This window comes from Vidua macroura, chromosome 5 (genome assembly GCF_024509145.1).
Source record: "Vidua macroura isolate BioBank_ID:100142 chromosome 5, ASM2450914v1, whole genome shotgun sequence".
Taxonomy (NCBI): domain Eukaryota; kingdom Metazoa; phylum Chordata; class Aves; order Passeriformes; family Viduidae; genus Vidua; species Vidua macroura.
Window position 1 is genome coordinate 71,776,422 of NC_071575.1, and position 18,609 is coordinate 71,795,030.

Below are 18,609 nucleotides of genomic sequence, written 5' to 3' on the forward strand. Positions count from 1 at the left end.
CCAAAAATTCTTTGGTCACCCTCTACACACTGAGGCGGCTGTAAAGGCTCTGTCTTCGCCAGAGAGCCTTTGCGCGCCTCTTTATCGCCTTAAATTGACATATTTATAATACTTTGTTCTGCGGCGGGAGCGACGCCGAGGGCTGCCTGAGGGAGGCGAACTACAACTCCCAAGATGCTCCGCGGCGAGGCGGACGGAGCGGGTGCGCGCCGCTTTGAGAACTACAATTCCCATGCCGCCCCGCTGCACGCTCTGCGCTCCTATTGGCTGGCGGGGCTGTTGGCGCGAATCGCCGCCCTCGGGCGGCGGCGGCGGCGCTTCCCGTCTCCATGGCAACGCGTAAACAAATGGCGGCGGCCAGGCCTGAGCGGGGACGGCGCCGATAGCGGAGTCTCCTCCGTCTCCTCCCTCCTTATTGCAGCTCATGGCGGGCGGCGAGGAGAACGGGACAGGAGACAGCCTCGGGGAGCCGCTTCCCCCTTCTGACGAGCCGCCGCAGCCCCTCGCTGAGGGGTTCCCCGAGGAGCAGCCGCGGCCCGGCCCGCCTCACCGCCAGGATGAGCAGAAGGAGGACGGCGAGGAGGAAGAGTCGGAGCGCTCAGAGGTTCAGCCCAGGGCTCCCCAGCTGTTTGGGGAGGGGTGTGTGCTCGGGAGGGAACTGCCCTTTTCCCCCCTCAGTGCGGATGTGGGGGAAAGAAGGGCGGCACCTCTCGTTTCTGCCTTTTGTAGGGTTCCTCCCATCCCCGTGGTGTCCAGCGTCCTCCTGGCTTGTCCCCCTCTCTCTCTCTCAGAATCAATTAGATTGGGAAAACAAAACTTTGAAGATTGCCAGTCCTAACCACTTACCCAGCACTGCCAAGTGCTCCTGCCATATAAGATTAAGGATAAACTGGCACATGTATGGCCAAATTAACCCCATTTCCTTTTTGAAGTCCCAGCCCCGAGCTTCAATAAGCCCCAATGGACACGTGTGAATTTTCTCTCCCTGCCCTGCGGAGCTTTAAATCCCAGCACCACAAAATATCACCCCATATTTTGCCTCGTGGAAATTATTCTGTGCTCTCCCTTGCTATAACATGTAGGTGCTATAATGAAATTATTCTATTATTTATCTTGGCACCTGCTGGACTATGCTCTTTTCTGACCCAGAGATGGGGCAGCTGAGAGGTGTTTTAAAAACTTTTATTCCATTTTCAGTCTCATGTGAAGGGTGAGACAATACAGATGTCATAATTCACACCACCACAATCAGAAGCCAATTATTTCTTAATTACAACACATTATAAGTGTTTCTTGGTCTGTCAGCTTTAGCCACACCATGCTGTCGATGCCTTAAAGCCAATGCTCTAAAATCACCCCTCGTGGGTCCTACTGCAATGCATCTTTCACAGTTCTATTTCTCCAAAGTCTCCAGTCTGATTTGCAAGGCCACCCTTTGAAACTTGTTTCCAGTTCCATTTCTCTCTCAGCAATGTCTGTCCCATTCCAGGGCATTTCTAAGCCAGCATTTCTCATCTCAAGGTTTGCATACAGCTGCACACTGTGAGAGCTTTCTGTCAGGCTTTGGGAATTCTCTACCAATCCACTTCCCACATTTCCCCCTCTCTCTTGAGTGGAAAACACTTCTTTGATGGCTTTGTTTATTGTTTGCTGTGTGCAGTGAAGCACACAAGGCACTAGCACTAATATTGTCACTAGAACAACCAATGTATATAAACTAATTTTGTAAACTTCCTTTAGTTAAGGTGTAAAACTCTATATTTTAAATTAGTTGTCTAACTATGATTTATCGTCTGTTTTAATTTGATTTGTCAAATCTCTTCATTTTTGAAGTGGTTTGGTGAATGGTTTTCTGAATGGTCAGGCAGGTCCCTAGGTTAGCAATTGCCCTGTGGCTCCTCGGAGCTGAGAGGAATTTCTCAAACCATTGGCTGATTTTCTCGTTAAACCCACGCCGTGGTTCATTAGTGCCATCTGTCAAGCAGCCTCTTTGGCAAAGATTTGTCCTCTTGAGGAGCAGCACCGAGCTGCTCATGCTGAACAAGTGGGAAGGGCTCCCAGTAATGTGCATTTTGGGGCGCAGCAGCCTGTTGGTGCTGATCTGCTGAGATGTTAACATCCATAATCTGTGGGAAAGCAACAGCTCAGGGAATGGGATCTGTGCTTCTGAATCTGACCTAGAGCAGAGGCAGGGCTAAAGAACAAAGCAGGGATTTATGAAAAGGATCTCCTGCATGGATCCACCTTGGGCAGCACCAGAGCCCAGCCAGGGCTGCACCCAAGAGGAACCAAAATGGTCCCAAAATGCACGAGCGTTCCCGGGGGCTCTCACTGGGATCAGCTCTGCTCCATTTGCACCTTGCAGTTCATTGTCCCATCCAAGCTTTAGCCCAGGCACTCCCATCCTGCTTGTTTTTCTCTCTCCAGCCCACGCTGTTTGTGCTCCTGGGCCTGAGCTTTGGATCATTTGTCCTTGGTGCCCAGCTGGAGCAGGAATTGTTTTGTCTCCCTGCTCTGTGCAGAGAGCTCGCCATCCCATAATGTGAAGCTCAGACCCACACACTAAAGCAGCTCAGAATGTGAAAAAATATAAAAATTAAAACCTTAGGCATCACTTCAACCAGGAGGGAATAAAATTAAAAACCTGATGAACCTTCTCTAATGGATGGAGCTGGCACGTGGCACGTTTCTGTTCAGTGCTTTGAGGGCAGGGTTCACCATTTTTCCCAAAAACAATTTTTCTCAGTGGGGTGCTGAAGCATTGGAAGCAGCATTTCATGGAGGTATTTATCAACCCTGCTCCCACTTGAACCCCAGCAGCCTCTGGATTCTCCCAGGTGTGGAATTTCCTTTCCTAAACCCCCCCTTAATCCATTTTTCCCTTTTCCTGGTGTTTTTTAGGGCCACTTGGAGGGGGTGTTGGATGAAGACACTGCTGCTGAGGGACTCCACACCTTTGGCCGCTCAGCCCTTGGGACTGAATATGTTTATCTTCATCTGTCACTTCCAGTAAGTACAAGCAAAAAAAAAAAAAACAACATGATTTTATGGCGCTTTTCTGCACAAATATTTCCTTTTTTTCAACAGCAAATAGCTGGCCTTGTGAAAAAAAATGTCAAGAGGTAAATTTTTGTCACTGCCTGTTTCATGTGCAGGGTTTTTGATAAGACTCAGAGTGGCTTCTGCTGACTGCCAGAGTGGAGGGGTGTTTGTTTTTTTTTTTTTCATGCATCAGCACTGAGATTTTTGATTTTGATTTTTTTTTTTTAATTACTTTTTCCTAAGCCAGTCCTCAGGTATGAAAAATGTCTCTTCCTCCTTCAGAGGAATGTGTAAAACACCTGGAAATGCTGCATTCAGGAAGTTGAAGTGGTTGTGTCTTTTCAAAGCTCTCTGCTGTCTCTCCCTTTTCCACACAGCTTTGTTTCCCTGGTGTTTTTCCTGACTGCAGCTCTCTTTTTGTTGTTCCAAATTTTTTTTTTTTTTTTTTTTTTTTTTTTTTGCATTTTCTCCATTTCTGGCTGCTCCAACATCACTTTCTGTAGATGTCACCTTGTCCTGCTGCAGCTGGAGGGACCTTGGGGCACCTTTCCCCAGCTGAGCTGAGTTATTAACCAGTTATTAAAATTATGATTAAAATCCCTTCCTTTCCTTTTTTCCAGGGTCGTGAGTTGCGTGACATCAGCATTCTCTCTGGATACATTCACCTGCAGAAAATGGAGCTTTCCTCCAATAAAATTAATGGTATGGAGTAAATAAACTTCAAATTCCTGGGTTGTGAAACAGTTTCAGATGAGAAATGCACTGGACCACGGAGTTTTACTGTCACAAAGCCTGGCTGACGTTTTAATGGTGTCAAACATTCCACAGAACCAGGCTTGATCTCCTCCAAAATACCCAAAATATCCACGGCCCATTAAGAGCAGCAGATGTTTATCAGTGGGAACATGGAGCTTAAACTCTCAGTTTATTCCCCAGAGATAAAACCCCAGCAGATATGTCAAGGTGAAGCTGGACATGTGCAGGCAGCAGAATATTCAAGTTATGCTTGGTTTGGTTTGCCCAGCCTTGAGTTTTCCCTTGTCAGGGTTTTCCACCGGTGTGACAAAAGGTAAAAAAAAAAAAATTACATTTTTTTTTACATTTAGAAAGGTGCCAAATGGAGACTGGGATGAACTCCTTACTTCTCACTCTTTACTTTATTTATTTATTTTTTTTAATTTAACATCAAGTGGAATAAGCTGTGGTGGGGCAACCACAAGTTCCTTTCACTTGAGGAGCTGGAGTCCAAGAATAGCAGCACTTTTGTAAAGCAGCTCCTCTCCCTGCTCATTTTAATAAGAGATTTTTCTTTTTTTTTTTTCTCCTGTGGAGGCCAGATATGAACAGAGCAGGGACTTTTCCATAGCAACCACTCATTTACTCCTCAGTCGTGGCCTAAATGCTTTCCTCCACTAATTGATATCTCAGGCCAGAGTGAATCTGTCATTCCAGAGGTGGATAGAATATAAAAATAAATTCTTGCTTTAAGGCAAGTCAGCTGGCATAATGAAAATTAAATGTCGAACTTGGATATTTATTCTTTGTAGTTTATCATTTTATTTTATTTTTTTTTTCCCTTTAGGAGAAGGTGTTAATATATCTGATTTCTGCACTTTAGGCGTCACTTTCTGAATCTGCAGCTCCAAATTGACTCTTAATTGCTCCAGGATGTAATTATCACATTTTGCTGTGATGATCTTCGCATTCAGGCGCAGGATTTGACATTTTGTTTCATTTTCTAGATCTTTCCTGCATCAGTCACATGCCTTATTTAGTAGAGCTGAATGCTTCCAAAAATGAACTGACCACATATTTCAATTTTAAGGCACCTAAAAACCTCAAGGTAAGTCTGGAAAAAAAAAAAAAAAAAAAAAAAAAAAGAAAAAATTAAAGTTTTAAATTCAAAAACATGTTCTGAATCTAAGTTAGATATATTTGAGCATAGGCAAAATTCAATTTCTATTTCTTTCTTATTCTTTTTTTTCTACCTCAATTCACATTTTCCTTTTCCAAATGTTTGGGTCTGTCTTTTAGTTATGTCTTTTATTTTTTTTATATATATATATTTATTTATGTGTATTTTATTTATATTTTTGTTCATTTATTTGTATTTTATTTATGTCTTTTATTTTCTTCCACACTGAACCCCTGCATGTGGTGGGAAGGTGGAACAAACTCCCAGCCAGAGTTGAGTGCTGAAGAAATAACCCCAAATTCCTCTTTTTTTTAATTTTTTTTTTCCTTTAGGAAGTAGATTTTTCACACAATCAAATCCCAAAAATGAAAGATTTGTCAGCATACCACGCACTTACCAAACTCCTGCTGGATTGTATCCTTTGGGGAATCTTGAATGGGAGAAAAGTTCATTTTATTTAAATTTTCTTCAAATAAATACCTGTTTTCTTTGTATTTTCCCCTTCATGTCACTTTTGTCCTTAGGACTGAGATGAAATTGTAATTCTGGTGCTGAGACTGAGCTTAATTTACTTAAGCACTGATGGTGTTAAATATTTGGGGGATTTTCCTGCTAGAGGAACACAAAAACTCCTTTTTGTATCATGGAAAAGTGAAAAGGGGAGATGTCCCTTACATCTTACCCATTACAGAGGTAATAAATAATAATAATAATAATAATAATAATAATAATAATAATAATAATAATAATAATAGTAAAGGATTTAAAATCTCAAATGTTAACAGGGAATCAGCTTGGAACACTTAAATAAAAAAGGAATTTGTTGTTTCATCTTAGACCCAACTAATTATGCAGGACAAGACTGTTTAGTGAAAATAAAGAGAATTTTTAAGAATTTAGGAATTTTTAAAAAGCATTTTTCTGTCTCTTGCCCATTAAGGAAATTAATCCAATGCCTGCTTCAAATAAAGCACTTGCAAGGCACCTGCTTTATATCATAAAAATATTTTTGATTAAAATAAAAATGATTTATTAGAATAGATGCTATATATGATTACATATGTATAATATATTAAAAGAAATGTAGAAATTTATATATTTAATTTAAATTATAGATTAAACCATATTTAAATATATGGTATTGTAAATATAATGTATGTTATATAAATAAATACATATATATATTATATTATATATAGATTTATTGTTATAATTATATTATAATTAATATTATAATATATTTAATTATTATTAAAATAATTTTTAAAATAAAAAATATTATTTGTGTTATTCCCACTCTACAAAGCCTGCAGGTGACACAAATCCTGTCACAAAATGGCACCAAACCACTCTCCTTTTGCAATCCTAATTTTCCACCACGCAGCAAAAACCTCTCCAGCAAAAGGAGAGAAAATGTTAAAAAAAAAAATATAAAACCAAAGATTTATCTTGTCAGTCTGATCCGTAGGTTTTGATTTGGTTTTGTGCTGCCTTGGATTTCTTTATTTGGTGACATGGGTACAAAAATGTTCTCATATACACGAGAGAAACCCCTAAAACAGGGGAAAAAAATAGGGCAGGATTGGAAATGCAGAATTCAGAATTCTCCTCACCTGGCAGGCAGAACAATCCTATTTTTAATCAGAGATGAAAAAATCCTCCCTGAAATATCCTGCAGAAGCAGAAACCTTTGGCATTCATTTCTCAGTGACAGTAGCTCAACTTTCTTTCCTATTTTTAAGTGAATTATGATACAGATGGTCAGGTCATTATCTCTTTTTTTTTTTTTTTTTTTTTTTTCTGTGCACACCTGACAGCTTTCTAAAGGGAGGAATTGTCCAAACCAGAGATAGACACAACTTGCCCAAAAATAAACGACAAAGCTTTCCAATGAGTCGTTAAAAGGCTAAAATTGAATTTATTTTTATTCAGTGCTGAGCAATTTGCTGCCTCACATTGATGCTTGTGGCTTAAACTTTAATTCAAACTTTTGCCTAACTCCAGTCACATCCCTGGGGCAGAATTTTACCCGATTTTGGGCAGATCCAGAGTCAGGTTCCTCTCACTTCATCCATTTAAAGGAGAAATTGGAGCTGGATCTGTTGTCCAAGGTTCTTTGTTTAGAGAAGTGGAGGAGTTCTGTTAATGCTGAGAGGAATTCTAATTACTTGTACTGCTGTTTTTAACTAGTAGTGCTAATTTAAAATACACTTTCTCCTCTCAGGACAGATGGCCAGGACACACCAGGTATAATTTAAACTGAAACAGCCTCATAAAATTATAACATGAATAATTTCTGTAGGAGCAGTGGGATTTAAACCCCTTCAGGATGAATCCTTTCCTGTCCAGCTCCCCCACGCCATAAACCCAATTTGTTAATTTATCACCTAATTACCGCTCAGGTTTTGTGTTCAGCTCTTTTTTTTTGTTGTTGTTTTTCCTGAAAACTCTGCACAGTTAATGAGATTGAGGAGATCAGAGGGCTGGAGGAGTGTCACAGCCTGACCCAGCTGGGTTTGTCACACAACAGGCTCACTGCCATCAGGGGCCTGCAGAATCTGCCCATCAGAATCCTCAATCTGGTAAGGAAAAAAATCCTTCTGATGGTTTTCCTGCCTCTCTCTTATCCACAGATCCATGCCTTGATAGAAATAAGAAATATAATAAATATGAAGATAATAAATGTATATATAACATATAACATATAATATATAATATATAATATATAATATATAATATATAATATATAATATATTATATATTATATATTATATATTATATATTATATATTATATATTATATATAACATATTATATATTATATATTATATATTATATATTATATATTATACATTATATATTATATATTATATATTATATATTATATATATAATATGATATTATATTATATATATGTATTATATATATTATATATAATATATGTATATATATTATGTATATCATATTATATATAGTATACATATTTTTTGTATATTTGATATTTTATATATATTTATTAATATAGTTATATATTAAATGTTTATATTTTTATATATGCATTATATATAATCTATTAATCTATTATCTATATAATGTATAATATATAATCTATTAATCTATTAGCAATATAATGTATATTGATAATATATATTATATATATTATAGATTGATATATTATATATATCCATATAATGTATATTGATTGTATATATATTATATTATATATAATATAGGCATTCTATACATTCTATATATTATATACATTCTATATATGTCTCTATATAATAGATATTATATATAATAGATATCTCATATATTATATATAATAGACATTTCATATATTATATATAATAGATATTTCACATATTATATATAATAGATATTACATATATTAATAGGTTATAATAAATTTTAGTCAATATAATAAATATGAAGACTATGTTATATATTTATTTATTTATGTTATCGATATAATTATATTAAATCTATATTACTATATTATAATACTTTTTATAAATATAATAAATATTAAGATAATTACATAACAAATTATCAGAAATAGCTGCAATGCCATACATTTTTAAAATTAATAATACAAATGTTGCCCAGAAACACAACCCAAACTTATTTTTACTGCAATCCAGTAAAAAAAAAGCAACAGGCTGCTTTTAAACAGCTTTTACTTTGTAATAAGAAGTGAAAATATTTAATGGGACTTTAAAAATAAGTCCCAAAAAACCTATACAGAGCTTCTATTGGCTACATTATTTTTAAGCACCCACATAAATATTTGAAGTGAGTGAATCAGGAATAGAAATATTCTTTTCCAATCCTTTTAAAAAATTTAAAGGTTTTTCCTCTATTCTGTGAAATTGGATATAGAAAATACCAACTCCGACTGGCCCTTGGCTGCTGCAGTATTCAGGGAAGGTGTCCACATTTAGCATGTTTTGAATAATGTATTCAAATAGTGTTAATAAAATTATATTTCAGATCTATGATACCTCCAGGAGCTCTCGGTGATTCCCTCAGTGGCAATAAATTGGAATTTGGTCTCATTTTTAGTGGAGAAGATTAGCTCAGATTGGCCAAATCCCATCGAAATGCCCTGAAAGGAGCTCTAGGAGTGTGAGGATCTTTTTTTTTTTTTAAATACTTTGAAGCTTTTTTTCTCCTCTCCAAATTTGAGCCACAGCAAGTCCCTCCACCAGTGTGTGCCCTGATTTCCTGGTTTGTTTAAAGGTCTAACGAGAATTCCCATGGGAATCTGCTCTCTCCACAGTTGGGAGATAGTTAAGTTTTCTTAAATATGAACCTGTTCCTCATTTGGGGTTCTTAGGTGCTGATATCAATATTGATAACACCGCCTGTCTTTTTTAATTAGCCACGTGGAAATTACGGGAACAGATTTTAGCGGAGCATTTTCTTTAAAAATTAGAATTAATTAGAATAAAATGCAGTTCTTTTTATTGTTGTTATTTTTATCCCCTCTCTTCCCAGTGATTCAGCTTCCTCTCCCCTTTCCCCTCGAGCTTTTTAGGTTGAAAAGAGTAGAAAGTTCTGAAGTTTGGGAGGAAGACTTCAAAACCTGCAAATCCTCCCTTGCTGTACCAAAAACCCCTTTGTTCCACTCATGTTTGCAAAGAAAAAAAAAATAAATAAATAAGAAGCACAGCTCTAATGAACTGGACCCTTAGGAATTTTCTGTTTTTAAAGGATCAAGCCCCAGATCCCTTTTGTTCACAGAATTTTCTGTGCACCTCTGGCCCAGCATTTTGCAAGTGCAGCTCTGAGCTGTACCCGATTAACCAGAGGTCTAACGAAGCTCAGGAACAGAGGGGGAGCCTCCATGCTATTAATAACCTAATTAAACATTTAAAAGTCAGGAAAAATGTCAAGGACAGACAACTGGATTAACATTAGAGTCAGCTGGCTTATTTATTCCCACAGTTCCTAAATATTTATTAATAGGAGATGAGGCTTCCAAGCTTTTAGCACAAGGTGAGGCTGATGGAAAAATAAAATCTCCAAGGTTATAGAGGAAGAATCCTGTGGAGAGGCCATCTGGGAATGGGTGGGACAGGGATGAGCATGGAGTTGTTATCCCTGCTTGGAGTTTGTGGCAGAAATGAGTCTCTGATTTGTGAGGCCCTGAGGAATGAAACCATCTGGAGGCCAGTTTGAATGAATGAATGAGGCCAGAATGAAACCATCAGGGCCTGGTTTGAAAAAACTCTGAGGGTTTGTTCTCAAAATTTTGGGGCGTTTCATGTGGGAAAGTCCAGATGAATTTACAGGAAAATTGGGGGGTTTTTAATTATTATTTTTTAAATATTTCTGTGCTGTCGCCGACAGTGAATGGAGGCTTCACGTGATGTGCATTAATACAAATTTCTGTATTCCAGAGAGATTTTGGTGTCATATCAGAGAATCAGGGAATCATGGAATGGCTTGGGTTGGAAGGGACCTTCAAGGTCACCCAGTGCCACCCCTGCCATGGCAGAGACACCTCCCACTGTCCCCATGTCCAGCCTGGCCTTGGACATTCCAGGGATGCAGGGGCAGCCCCAGCTGCTCTGGCAATTCCAGCCCAGCCAGGAATTCCCAATTCCCAAGATCCCATCCATCCCTGCTCTCTGGCAGTGGGAGCCATTCCCTGTGTCCTGTCCCTGCAGGCCTTGTCCCCAGTCCCTCTGCAGCTCTCCTGGAGCCCCTTTAGGGCCTGGAATGTGCTGGAAGCTCTCCCTGGATCCTTCTCCTCTCCAGGTGAACATTCCCAGCTCTCCCAGCCTGACATTGGATCCATCTCCTCTCCAATTCATTCATGGACCCAGGGGCTTCACTTGGAATCTCAGGAAACCATGAAGGGTCTCCCTTCCCTTTTCCTCTCTTTTCTATCCCCATTTTCCATAAAAATCCCTCAGGATGGATTCTGAGTGTCCCAAATCCCAGAATCCTGGACCAGTTTGGGTTGGAAGGGACCTCAAAGCTCATTCCAGGGACACCTCCCCTATCCCAAGGCTGCTCCAATCCTTCCTGGGACATTCCAGGGATGCAGGGGCAGCCCCAGCTGCTCTGGCAATTCCAGCCCAGCCAGGAATTCCCAATTCCCAAGATCCCATCCATCCCTGCCCTCTGGCAGTGGGAGCCATTCCCTGTGTCCTGTCCCTGCAGGCCTTGTCCCCAGTCCCTCTGCAGCTCTCCTGGAGCCCCTTTAGGGCCTGGAATGTGCTGGAAGCTCTCCCTGGATCCTTCCCTTCTCCAGGGGATCATTCCCAACCCTCAGCCTGTCTCCTCTCCATCCTACCTTAATTTTTTCATTATTTATTCTGTAATCACAAGTGTAAATAGAGCCATGATTACAGAGGGAAATTCAATGTATTTATGTATATATATTCCATAATTTTCCATGCATCTCTGTGTCCTAAATTTTGAGCTGGATGGTGACAAGAGTGTTCTTGGGCCAATATCAGCTTTTAAAAAATGTTAGAGCTCTTTTTGTTGCTGTTCTCTCTTCAAGGTGAGTTGGAGATAAGCTAATCAAGAAAGAGTTGATTCCCTTTTTCCAGGAGGAGGAATGTGATATATCAGCATGTGCATGAGTCTATTACAGAAAGGCCTATTTGTGACAGGATTCTCCACAAGAAAGGATCCTCAAAGGCAACAAATAACTTTTTTTTTTCCCCTCAGGAATGGTGTTTTCCATAGAGGTTTATCAGCAGGAATGTAACACATCAGGACATGCATGAGGCTAATGCATAAAGGCCTATTTTTTACAGGATCTCCATGACAAAAAATCCTCAAATCCAACAAATAACTCCTTTTTTTTTTTTTTTTTTCCCCTCAGGAATATTGTTTTTCATAGAGGTTTATTTGCAGTTTCTCTGCTTTCATTCTTCTTCCTAGAGCTTTAACCAGATTGAGAAGGTGGATGGGCTGAAGAGCTTGAAAACTCTGCAGAGGGTGGATCTGTCCAACAATAAAATCAACAGTCTGCAAGGCTTGGAGGAACATGACCTACTGGAGGTGATCAACCTGGAGGACAACCAGGTACCAGACTGAGCTCAGCTCCTTCTAACAGCACAGAACATTTTCATTTTTTAACACTCGCTTCCTTGAAGGGCTCCAAAGATCCTCCAGCACTGCAAGAAATGAATATTAAAAAAGCCGAGATTTTTTTCTTTTGGTGTTTCCCACGTTGATTCCTGGTGTCCTCTAAGCCCTTGTTTAATATCTAAGGTGGCTTTTTCTTCACTCAGGTGCCACTTTAGCTCTCTCACACACTGAGAATTTACAGTGCTCCCCTGGGTTTGGCCAGGCAGGGATGAGTTTGCAGATTTTCCACCTCGATTATTCCAGAGGATCTTTATTTACACCACAGCTCTGCTGCTGCCAGGCCTCAGGGGGGGTTGTTAATATCTCTCAGCCCAATTTTATGAGCACAGATTCTTCTGAGCTCTCAGCTGGAAACTCCCTGCAAGGCTGAACTGCAAGAACTCTGTTAAAAAGTGGGTTTTGTTATGCAGCATAATTTTCTGTACTGGAAATCCAATGGCACCATCCAACTCTTTTTGAATTTTGAATGCCAAGCCAAACATTCACAATAATTTTGATATTGATCTTCCAGCATCATTAACTGAAAAAAAAAATCAATTCATGAATCACTTTGACATCAAAGACACGTGAAAAAAAAAAAGATAATCTAAAAAAACAAAAATACACAGCAGCAGTGGAACATTTTCTGTCATTTTTCCCTCCTTGCAAGAGGATTTAATTCAAATCACTGTGCATTCTTTTTCTGCCTGTGTTTAGGCTGACATTTAAAGGTACCTCAATTGCAGCAGACAGGAAACTCTCTAATGGTGTGGTTGTTATTAGCATTAATAACACCACTTCCATTGCCTTATTTATTTTCCACTCTTCTTTGCAGCACATCAAAACTCTTCATTTTACCTCATCAAAACTTGCCTCTTGGAATGACGTCATTGAAACTGTTTAATGATTTCTTCTTTAATAATTTAAAGGGGAGTTTTCATTAATTAACACACGGAGTAACTTCAGCTCACGACCACTCAGAATGTTCTTAAATTCTGTTTTTTTTAAAAAAAATAGGGACAGCAGGTTCAGCTGCAAATGTGTCCCTTGTAAACACTCAGCAATTTTCAACTGTTGATGGCTGGAATTCTGGGGTTTATTTAAGAAATCCACTCAAATCGCAATTAACTTCATCCAAACTGTCCTGGGTGGGGTTATTCTGATCTCAAAGTGAGTTTTGAGTAGGCTGTGGTTGAGGTTTATGTTTTTAGATACTTTAAAAGGATTGAGTACGAATTTGGGAACTCTGGAGGCTTTTAGGTTCAGTTGGGCTTTCAGGATTTAAAAGGGGCTACGAAAGAGATGGAGGGAGGCTTTTTACATGGAAAAACACAGACAGGAGAAAAAGGAGTGCTTCTACACTAAAAGAGGAGAGATTTAAACTGGATTTGGGGATGGGATTCCTGCCTGGGCTGGAATTGCCGTGGATGAGTTTGAAGGTCCTTCCAACCCAACCCATTCCACAATGATTCTCTGATTCCATCTTTGAGCAGAAAACCAGCTTGGTTTGGGCCACACAAACCTTGATTAACCCCAATAACTGAGTGCCCAGCTGAGACCCCAAATAGGCAGGACCCTCTGGACCCCCTGATTTATCCCTCTGGACACATCCAAGGACAAAAATCCTGGTCCTTTTTTAGCCAAGTGCTGCAAGTTCTGTAAGGATGAACTTGAACTTCAGTGAAAAAGAAACTCTTAGAAGGATTTTTTTTTTTTTTAAACTACCCAGCCAGAGCACGAATTTAACTGCAGAATTGCCTCACTCAAGCACATCAGCACATAAAAAGCCAAATGTGTCAGGGGCTTGACATTTGAAAGAACTGGAAAAATGCAGGTGCTTGCAAATTGCTGTGTGGATTATCCTGCTGCTCCAGCTAACAGCCAAGTTGTCTCCTTTTGTGCCTGGAAGTGTCTCATTGAGTGCAGTTAACATGTAAACCCCTTTTGTGATTTAGAATGACTTTTTTTATGCCCAGATTTGAAGCGCAGGCATTAAAATGCTTCATTTTTCCCCCTGCCTAGTTCTCTTGGATTCTGTTGCTGCTGATTTATGCTCTGTTTCTGTCCCTGCTCAGGTGGCTGAGCTCAGTGAGCTTAAATGGATTGGAGATCTGCCTCTCCTCAGGGTTTTAAATCTACTAAAAAACCCTCTACAGGTAAGAAAGAACCAAAAATGAGAACCTAAACCTTGATTTGAATCCTTTTGGCCCCAGTCTCTGTCTCTAGAAGTGTGCAGGTCATTTGTCCTGATTGATCAAAGACATTTCTATCCCAACCCTTGTGATTTCTAAATTTTGTGTGAATTTTACAGTCATTCCCAATGCCAGAAAGAAGAAAAATATTAAGAGTTTAATTTTTTCTTGTAACTGCCAGGTTTTTATTGGCTTTTATGAGGCTGGTCTGTCATGGCACACAATGAAATTACCAGGAAAAAGTACCTGAAATAGACTATTCCTGATTTTCCCTCATCTGAAAGGCTTTTCCTGCTGAGATGTCCTTCTCCTTAGCAAAGTCTGATCAAATCCCTTTCCATTTTTAAATTCCCATCACAGCCTTTTGAATATTGTGGTTGCAAACTCTTGAACAATTCAGCTTTTGCTCCAGCAGCTGAGTTGTGAAGGGTCAGTTTGGGCAGTGTCTTGACACCCTTCAGGGTAAAAAAAACCCTTTCATTTTGCAATGTATTAAGGCAAATTTAATTCTAGCCGATTGGAATTAAATATTGGCTGGATGAAATTAAGTCTATTTTGTCAAAATGGAGACTTTTTTCTCTCAGGAAAAAGATAATTATCGGCTCTTGGCGATTTTCATGTTGCTCCAAGTCACAGAACTGGATCTCAAAAAGGTTTCAGTGGAAGAAAAGGTAAGCAAACATCATTTCATTCTTGAAGTTTTCTAAATAAATAATACAAAATCCAGACTTGCAGTTGTAGCAAGTCTGCTTGACAGAAATTCTCTTGGATTGGAAACCTTTCCCTGCTGTGGTGCCTCAACTGGAATTTGGTTGCTGCATGTGCTGTTTGGGGCACATTTTGTGTTCATAAAGGGAAATTTCCATGTTTTACTGGAAGGAGGAGATAATTCCATGAAAAGCATGGAAGGGAGAGGCAGGTGGATGCTCTTTTTCCAGTCTCACCATTCCCAGGTGATTTCTCCCAGTCTCGTTTCTCCTCTGAAAAATGGAATTTTTTGATTCTCTGCAGCTTTCTTATGATATTTGAGGAATTCTAGGAAAATTCTTCCACATAATCTGATGGAATATATTATAAATATATGTGTTATTGTTATTATCATCATTATTATTATTATTATTATTATTATTATTATTATTATTATTATTATATTGGCTACAGTGGGCACTGAGATCAACCTTTGTGCCCCACACCCCATTTTGGTGCTGAATTAATTCATAACTGAGTAACCTGATGGAAAAAATCCAGGATTTAGTAACTCAGAAATTTGTATTTTTATTGTGACTCTGTTTTCTGGGATCATCCACAACAAGCTGGAGCCTTCCCAGTGGGCCCAAGCCATGCTGGAACTGCTGTATTTCAGGGAATTATCCTTTTAAAATTATTCCTTTCAGGAAATCCATCACTCCCAACTTAATCTGTTTAAATTTTGGGGTTCTTGTTTAGTGCCAAGCTCTCTCCATCCTGAACACACTCTGATACCAGAGTGTAATTAACCCCAACTACCCAAGATGCTGATCTTATTCTTTGTCTTATGTGCCAGCCTCTCAATATAATTTTGAATATATTAATGAAATTTTTCCTTTTTATGGACTGTAAAAGTAAACCTGAGTGACTGGTTTAGACCAGCATTTAATTTCTGAGTGATAAAAGTTGTTTCACAAAGTCCTCTCCTCGTGTCATTTTAGGATGCCTCCTCTTAGCCTCAAGAATTCTCTTGGCAAACTGAATTTGGAGGCAGCAGCTCTGTGTCTCACTGACACAAAATGGATGTGCAGGAACGTGGGTTAGATCAGGAGTGTTGGAAGTGGAATTCCTGCTTGTCCAACTCACCACGTTTGGTTCTCACCGTGGAATAGTCTTGCAAAGTTAATAATATTAATAATAATCCTTCCTTCAGGATATCCTGATGTGCACCAGGATCCCAGCCACTAATTCAGAACAAAGGACCAAGTTAGAGCTAAAATTAAATTATTCTCCTCCTCCTGCTTTCCCCTGAATAGTGGGGACGTGGAGTTCTGAGTTCTGAATGCTTCCCCTCCTATTTCCCCATGCTGCTGGCTAATTAAAACAGGCATGGCTGCCACACAGCCATGGCATTCCAGGCTGGAAATGGATTATCCAGGCATGGATTATCTGTCCAACCTTTCTTGGGAAAAGCACAGGCAACACAAAATGGCCCAGCCAAATCCTAAAAGTGACCAGCATTGGTGAATCCACCACTTCCCAGGGGAAATTAACACAGAATCCAGAATGGTTTGGGTTGGAAGGGACCTCAAAGCCCATCCAGTCCCACCATCCCAGCTTGTTCCAAGTCCCATCCAACCTCCTCTTGATTATTCCAAAGGCTGATCGGTCTCACTGTGGAAATTTTGTCTCATGTCCCATTGGAATTGCCTCAGTCGTTCTTAACCTATTTCTGGGCCTTAATAACCCCCAAAATACACAACTCGTTAGTGGTCAGCAGAGTTTCAGCAGGATGGATGGAGGGAATCCTTGGAGTCTGAGTGCTCTCCCTCCCAGCAAAGACAGGAATGCATGGTCAGGAGTTTGCTCACAATGTTCATGCCCATCCTGTAATAAACGAGTGGCTTCAGAACTCAGGGATTTAAGTTTGGCCCCTTCCACCAGTGCTGAGAGGATGCAAATTAATGGGTAATTAAAACCTGCTTTTGCGTCATATGTGGCATCCTGTTTTCTTCCTGGGGAAAGGTTGACTGCATTAAAGATGTTGAGCTCTGGCTGGCTGCCTTCCATCCATCCATCCATCCATCCATCCATCCCTCATCCATCCATCCATCCATCCATCCATCCATCCCTCATCCATCCATCCATCCATCCATCCATCCATCCCTCATCCATCCATCCATCCATCCATCCATCCATCATCTATCCATCCCTCATTCATCCATCCATCCATCCATCCATCCATCCCTCATCCATCCATCCATCCATCCATCCATCCATCCCTCATCCATCCATCCATCCATCCATCCATCCATCCATCCATCCCTCATTCATCCATCCATCCATCCATCCATCCATCCATCCATCCCTCATCCATCCATCCATCCATCCATCCATCCCTCATTCATCCATCCATCCATCCATCCATCCATCCATCCATCCATCCCTCATTCATCCATCCATCCATCCATCCATCCATCCCTCATCCATCCATCCATCCCTCATTCATCCATCCATCCATCCATCCATCCATCCATCCATCCATCCCTCATTCATCCATCCATCCATCCATCCATCATCCATCCCTCATCCATCCATCCATCCATCCCTCATCCATCCATCATCCATCCATCCATCCAATCCATCCATCATCCATCCATCCATCCATCCCTCATCCATCCATCATCCATCCATCCATCCATCCACCCATCATCCATCCATCCCTCATCCATCCATCCATCCTCCATCCATCCATCCATCCATCCATCCATCCCTCATCCATCCATCCATCATCCATCCATCATCCATCCATCCATCCATCCATCCATCCATCCATCCATCCATCCCTCATCCACCCATCATCCATCCATCCCTCATCCATCCATCCATCATCCATCCATCATCCATCCATCCATCCATCCATCCATCCATCCATCATCCATCCATCCATCCATCCACCCATCATCCATCCATCCATCATCCATCCATCCATCCATCCATCCATCCATCCATCCATCCATCCATCCTCCATCCCTCATCCATCCATCCATCATCCATCCATCCATCCATCCATCCATCCATCCATCATCCATCATCCATCCATCCATCCATTCATCCATCCATCCATCCATCCATCCATCCATCCATCCATCCATCATCCATCCATCCCTCAAATCATCCTTCAATGCCCAGGGAAGATTTCTGCTCCCAGCCAAGCCCAGCACAAAGCCTGGCCCTCAGGAACACGAAGCCACCCTTATTCCTGGTGATCACCCAAGAGTTTTGCGCCTGGAAACAATTCCATCACTCCTCCCCTTCCTTTCCCCCCCCTCCTCTAAATTTTGGGAACAGGTGACTGCTGTGAATGAAGAGGACCCTCCTCCAGAAGTTGTGGCTGCTGAAGATCACAGGATTCAGACTTTGAACAACATTCGGCAGCCCCAGCGAGTCCTGGCCAGGTGAGTTCATTTCACAGCCGCTCCTGACGGTGGCACTCGAGTAAAGCAGAATTTTGTCACGTTCACAGGGACATTTTTCCCGAGGAGAACTCCTGCTGGATTCTGTCAGCAGCCTGGAAACGAGGCAAATCTGATTTGGTTCAAACTGATGATGAAACGAAGCTCGTCATTCACCTCTAAAGTCTGAGACAGATTGTCCACGGCTCCACTCCCTTTCCTCA

General features: G+C 40.4%; 1 protein-coding gene across 3 annotated transcripts in view; it reads left to right on the top strand.

The window, feature by feature from the left end:
* Nucleotides 1-293: 293 nt before the first annotated feature.
* LRGUK (leucine rich repeats and guanylate kinase domain containing) overlaps nt 294-18,609 on the top strand; it is a 54,034-nt gene continuing 35,718 nt past the window's right edge. For 2 of the 3 annotated variants that reach the window (XM_053978955.1, XM_053978956.1), the window contains exons 1-10: nt 296-604; nt 2,902-3,009; nt 3,663-3,744; nt 4,785-4,885; nt 5,290-5,371; nt 7,415-7,539; nt 11,863-12,006; nt 14,127-14,207; nt 14,828-14,914; nt 18,282-18,388. In XM_053978955.1, coding sequence (XP_053834930.1) covers nt 425-604; nt 2,902-3,009; nt 3,663-3,744; nt 4,785-4,885; nt 5,290-5,371; nt 7,415-7,539; nt 11,863-12,006; nt 14,127-14,207; nt 14,828-14,914; nt 18,282-18,388 — 1,097 coding nt within the window. In that variant the 5' untranslated portion in view covers nt 296-424. Of the gene's footprint in view, nt 605-2,901; nt 3,010-3,662; nt 3,745-4,784; nt 4,886-5,289; nt 5,372-7,414; nt 7,540-11,862; nt 12,007-14,126; nt 14,208-14,827; nt 14,915-18,281; nt 18,389-18,609 lie in introns of all 3 variants that reach the window. The other variant, XM_053978954.1, reaches the window with a different exon arrangement.